This window comes from Semicossyphus pulcher, unplaced genomic scaffold (assembly GCF_022749685.1).
Source record: "Semicossyphus pulcher isolate SPU_LCO1_2020_fin unplaced genomic scaffold, fSemPul1.0.p SCAF_12, whole genome shotgun sequence".
Classification (NCBI taxonomy): domain Eukaryota; kingdom Metazoa; phylum Chordata; class Actinopteri; order Labriformes; family Labridae; genus Semicossyphus; species Semicossyphus pulcher.
Window position 1 is genome coordinate 4847311 of NW_027211626.1, and position 6000 is coordinate 4853310.

General features: G+C 43.8%; 1 protein-coding gene across 6 annotated transcripts in view; it reads right to left on the reverse strand.

Moving 5' to 3' along the window:
• The window catches only part of adgrb3 (adhesion G protein-coupled receptor B3), a 130359-nt gene extending 124780 nt beyond the window's left edge, over positions 1-5579 (reverse strand). For 5 of the 6 annotated variants that reach the window (XM_069658180.1, XM_069658183.1, XM_069658181.1 and 2 more), the window contains exons 1-2: positions 4626-5144; positions 2255-3023 (exon numbers count right to left, since the gene is read on the reverse strand). In XM_069658180.1, the coding sequence (XP_069514281.1) occupies positions 2255-3008 (754 nt within the window). In that variant the 5' untranslated portion in view covers positions 3009-3023; positions 4626-5144. Of the gene's footprint in view, positions 1-2254; positions 3024-4625; positions 5145-5517 lie in introns of those variants that run through there. The other variant, XM_069658179.1, reaches the window with a different exon arrangement.
• Between the last annotated feature and the right edge of the window lie 421 nt (positions 5580-6000).

Genomic DNA, 6000 nt, shown 5'->3' on the forward strand with positions numbered 1-6000 from the left:
TGCATAAATGACTCATCCGAGTAGTACATCTGTTTTGGATTGCATTGTGTCACCGTAGCTTTCAAAATGGCCCAAAATGAAGGGAAGAGGTCTGTCCTTTGTCTGCGTAATCACCTTAAATAGTTAAGAGCTTTAACCTTTAAAATGTTTGTCATTCTCAGCGTGTGTGAAAGGCTGGTGGGGCGTTTCAGTGGCATGGCTGGAGTATACAATCTCAAGCTTCTGCCGTTCTTTGATGTGCTCTGACGCCATCCTCTACCAGGAACTGAGAAGATCAAAGACGAGCGATTTTATCAAATGGAGCCCTTGTCGACTGTTTGTAATGCTTTATTCTTCGTCAGGAACACCCACTCTGTCACCGTGATGCCACCGGAGACACAGTGCTCCTTTAAACCCGGTGGTGATCTCCCCCCGTTATCCAGATGAAAACGGATTTATTCAAACCTCCCATCAACCGGCCCTATAAATAGAAGCTTGTGGAAAATCTTCTGAGAGGAAAAAAAAAAAAAATAAGCTGTGCTCTTAAGCTGTTATTAACATGCTGATAGAAAAATGTCAAATGTTATTTGGGAGCAGGGAGTTTTTTGTGAGAATAAGCGTAATGCTTCCTAGTAATATTTGTAATTTGAACACCAGAGTCATTAATTGATGGAATTATCGGACGGAAAAAGACAGCTGAGTCATCCTCTCTGCTGTTAGTGCACATGCTACTTGACTGCAGGGCGAGTTGTAATGGTAATTTGCATCAGTGACTGTGTGCATTAATGCCTGAGGGCTCTTCTGAAAGGGTAGGTGAACGATACTCAAAATGAGTTTATCATCCAACTTGATGGAGGCTGACCACTTCATAAATTATGTGGGAATTTGGAGCAACAGTGACTCCTCCAAAAGCAGTAAAAACGCCTAAGGAATAGCAGCATCTCAGTTGGATATTTCTCGATACAAAATCCAGTCAAAAATGAGATGCAGCGTACAGCTGAACTGCTACAATAGATCTGCATCTGCTCGTCTTGATTAGAAATCTGCCACCTGTTCTCCAGGGTTCTATTATAGCACATTTTATTTTGGTAAGTGCCACAAGGGAGACGGCTCCATAACAATCCCCGCTATCTATATTTTACCCCCAAAAAATCTAAAGGTTGACTCATTATTTTTGGTTCAGCGTGCCATGATGAATGCCCCTCCTTTGTGTCTCCCAGTAAACGCACCTCACCTCAGAAGTACGCAGAGAGAAAATTCCTCTGGGTATTATTCTCTGCTATCTGTTAAAATGCAAGCAGCTATGTGTCAAGCAGGGCTCCCTTTGTAATTCAAAGAGCTGCACAAGTGTGTTAACTACAAAAACTCCCCCTGCTACCCGGTGACACTAATGAACGGGATCATTACGACCTTATCATAACCGTTTACCACAAAATGCTCATTCAGCTGTCTACCAGTGTGTGCATGGGCATGTAGAGGTGTTATATGGATGCATTAATGCACATGTGTGGAATACACCTGCAAACAGGTCTGCAGATTGCACCATTTTCTTCTGTAAGCTTTTGACTTTAGGTTAATCGTTGCTCAATTCCAACAGAACACGTTGCATTGCTCTATGGCAACACTGGACAAGTAGCCCTCCTACTCTTTTATTCAATCATTTAAAGCCAAATATGTTGAATTATTACTTGCTGCATATTTAACTAAGAACTCTTAAATCTTATCCACGAGTTTAAAGTTAGTTGAATTGCATGAGCAATGTGACGCTGCATCCATGATCCCAATCGTTCCACGTGACATAGATGCCAAAGGACGTGTCCTCATCGGCCACTGTTGGTCTTTTTAAGGATGACATAAATGTATATATAACACACAAAGATAATCTTTGGATTTGCAGCCATTTTAACTCTGTGCTGATGTGTAGAAAAACAGCCATTTTAAATTCACAGCAATGATAGTGCATTTTGAATTCAGTCCAACCAAATAAAAGACCCCTTTTAATGTGGATTTGGTTTGTGCTGCTGTGGTTTTTTTTACTACACCCAACTCCTCTGGCAGCTTTGTTCTTGACTCACTTCTGAGCCAACTACAGCCTATAGATCTATGTGTGCTCTTTGTTTCATGGGCCATCACACTTCAAACATGCAATAAGGGCAGAGAAGGGAGTGATTGACGTGCACATTTGACTGACATGATTACTTTCTTATCTATGCATACAGATCTATTAAGTTTACATCTATGTCAGCTTAAAGGAGGAAGATGACAGGATACTCACCTTCCTTAGGAGGCCGTTTCACTTCTGCACTCAGATTGCAGACCTGCCCAGCTTGTAGTTGGGGCGACAAGCAACCCTCCGTTTGTGGATTTAAAGGTAAAACCACGTTGTTGAGCATGAGCATGCTCTCTGATTCTCCATCGCCTAAATGCTGAGGACATGTGCATTTTGAGTACACGATCCCACACGTCTCCACCGTCCCTTTCTCTAGTTTCAGGCAGTTTTCCAGCCACGTACAAAGCACTTGACACCCAAACTGGCTGGGGCTCGCCTTATTCAGCACCAAAAACTCCACAATGGACTTCTCCTCCTCATCCAGCTTCTGCGGCGTCAATCCGTTATAATCATAAGGGAAAACTCTCCGGAGTTGAACAAAATTCTTGTCATACAGCAAAAATACATAAATATTCTTCGTATCGCACAGGTACACTATAGACTCGTTGACTTTCAGCAACTCGTTGATCTTCTCGTGCGAGTAATGATCAAACTGATAAGCAAGCAAAGAATATTCAGAGCAGCTCAAGTCTCGCTTGTATAGCTTCAGGTAGATGCTGTATTTGGTTGGGTCTGGGTTCTCCAGCGTCCATGTACAGTTTGTATAGTTTTTAGGAAACATTTCAGTCACCGAATATGATCCATAAATGACCCCCTTGACCAGAGTGGAACACCAATAATCTTGGGCACCAGTTAATCCAAACATAACCAGAAGATAGGTGGAAAATATATAAATCAACAGGTTTCGAACAGCCTTCATCCTATGTCATTTGGCCTGCAGGGAAAGATGGAGAGAGTCACACAGAGGGATTTTAAATTAGAGGACACATGAGGCATGATAGATGATCGCTATCGCGTATGATTGATGGGTTCCACACATTTCTTATCATGTCCGAGCTCAGAAAATGGACAAAAAGACACATTAACCTCAGCAACATGTCTTTTGCATCCTCATCCTGCCTCCTTTATTACTTTACTTTGTGCAAACATTGCCACCTTGTGGTCGCTTCGGCCATTATTTATTTATTTATTTATTTATTGGGGGGGAGGTGGGTGCAATAATGTGAGTCATTTAGACATTTATAATTGGGTCGTATTTGGTATGACAGAATCCCTTGAGATACATATTCACATATAGATGTTTATAATATGTGACATCAGAAAGAAACTGTTTGGTTTCAAAGTCAGTGCAGTGCTCACGAGCTGTGGCATGCAACTGCTCATTTTACGCAGTAACCAGGATCCCTTTTTCCCCAAATCAAGCGGTTTCCTTCGTGATTTAGTCTGTTTCACCCTCACACGACAGTTAGATAACACGAGGGAGACAAATTCACAGACTGAAAATGTCTCTCTGCGTCCTGCCTGCCTGCTCACCATGTCCCCTCTCCTCCCGCGCGCTTTCCGTCCACTACACGACCTGCATGTCTCCGAAATTCAGGGCTTGACATATTTGACAATGCAATTTGATAAAGAGCCAGTGTGTGTCTCTCTGTGTGTGTGTGTGTGCATGCAGTTTGTGTGTTTTGAGCTGGCATGCCTGCGTGTCCGCGCGCCTTAGTGTGTTTGTGTGCGTGATGAAGAGAGGGAAAGAGAGAGAGAGAGAGAGAGAGAGAGAGAGAGAGAGAATGCAATGCGATGTCCTGATTGCTTTAATCCTACAGGCAATGCAGCTGTGAGCAGTGTCACACAGCAGCGCGTGCGTGCGTGCGTGCATATCCCAAACTGTGTGTGCATGTGCACGTGTGTGTAGGCGTTGAAAACCCAAGTAGGCAATAGATACCAGAGTCTAGAGAAAACACACACTTATGTCTGTAACTTCTTCCCCTTTTGAATGATAAAAGCTGCCCGTCACAGCACATTAGGATAATATATGTGTTACATAAAGATTTGTGGAAGCAGTGCAGAGTGAGATCAGCTTTTAGTCGCGATAAATCCAGATGATTCCACATCCCTCCCCGCAAGATTCACGGCCAAGGCTGCACGAAGAAAAGAAAATCAGTATTCTGGAGACGAGAAATTGGTCGTCAAGAGACGCTGATTTTTATTGCCGGGGCTTCTAAGAGCAATTTCGTCTCGAGAGGACATCTGAATATAGAGACACGGGCTCCATCTCACGCAGTGTCAGTTCGACGCTCGGCGCTTTAAAGTGATTTTTGCCTCTTAAGAGAGAGATCAGCTCTTTAAAATCATCTGTTAAGCACCCTGCACTAATACGAGCGGATGAAAGCTCCAAAGCCATCATGTTGAATAGACAGGACACATATTTAACAGGGGGAGGCTAAACTTTCACTAACGGAGGATGTATGACAATGAGCTTTTCAGCAGCAGCTTCATGCAATGATCATAATAATATTTATAACGATAATAATCATCTTACCTTACACTGCGGAAGCTATGGCTATTTTCCCAACATACTTGACCACATCCTTTATAAATAAATTCTGCAGCCCTCCAGTGAATCGATACTCCCCATTCCCGACGATAGAAGTCCGGCGCAACAAGATGCTTCAATGGATGAAAATAAAATGCGTTACACTCCGGTCTGCCCGCTCATATCCCCCCGTCTTCTTCTTCTTCTTCTGGGTTTTTCCCATCAAAACGGAGCGCAACAACACACGCCAGCCACCGAGAAAGAGGGAGAGAGCAAGAGAGAGAGAGAAAGGGGGAGAAAGACCGAGAGAGACACACAGAGAGGAGAAGAAAATTCTTGGAGTGATGAAAAGAAAAGAGCAATTCTTACAGTTTTACCGTAAATTAATTCCTCCACGTTTCTATTTCTATTCCCACTGATTTGTTTTTCTCTCCAGTAAGTCGCGCAAACCCCCCCTTTGGAAAAAAAGGGGGGAGGATTAAAAAAAAAAGATCCGTAGTGGGTGGATGTGAGATGTTGGGGGCTAGTGAGTTACAACAGAGAGAGAAATAGACGCGCTTTGCTCGCTGCTTGCAGAGCTCCAGGAGCAGGCTGCAATATCACGTCACACACTCAGCCGCTAAGATAAAGCACGTACGTACGCTTCTTACTGCCGCTGCGTCTGGCACCACCAATACTTTCTTCCCTGCCCTCCTCCTTCTTCCCTTTTTTTTCTTTTTTTCTTTATCCTCATGTATGCCTCCCCTTAATTCGAGTCAAAAGGGTTTCCCCCCTGAACTGGACCCTCTCAGTTGTGCTCAGACAACGCCGCTGCAGCTCACTCCAAAGCGGGAATATTTCACGGACTTTTATTTTGTAATTTTTTTCTTTAGGGGAGAATTATGATGATAAAAACAACCTCCGCGCTCAAACAGTGGGACCTGAAAGCTCGCTGGTGTGTTCGCTAATTTTTCCCTCCTCTCCTGATGGGCGACAGCCGCTCTTGTTTTGACTCCTGCACTGGTTGGAGGTGTATTTCGCGCTGCACGTCCTCCTGTTCGCCTCCTGCACGCTGCTGGAAGAACTCATGCTTATGGGGCAACTTATGCTCTCTTTGGAAAGTTGTAGTCTTGCGTCTTACAGGTGCAGCTCAAACCTGCTGTGTGTCCCCCTGCCCCCCCTTCATCGTCTTCTTTAGGCATGTTTGCTGTCAGGGGAGTGCATATGTGTAGCCTTCAGTATATTCAAGGTAAGGATGAAGTGTATGAGCTCCTTAAGAAATGAAGGCACTCTTAAAGTCAGCTTCAGCATTAAAGATTATCCTTTTGAATGCGTTGCCCTGACATTCAGAGTGGTATTCATTTCACAATGAACAGTCAATTAAATCCACTGTAACCTCCAG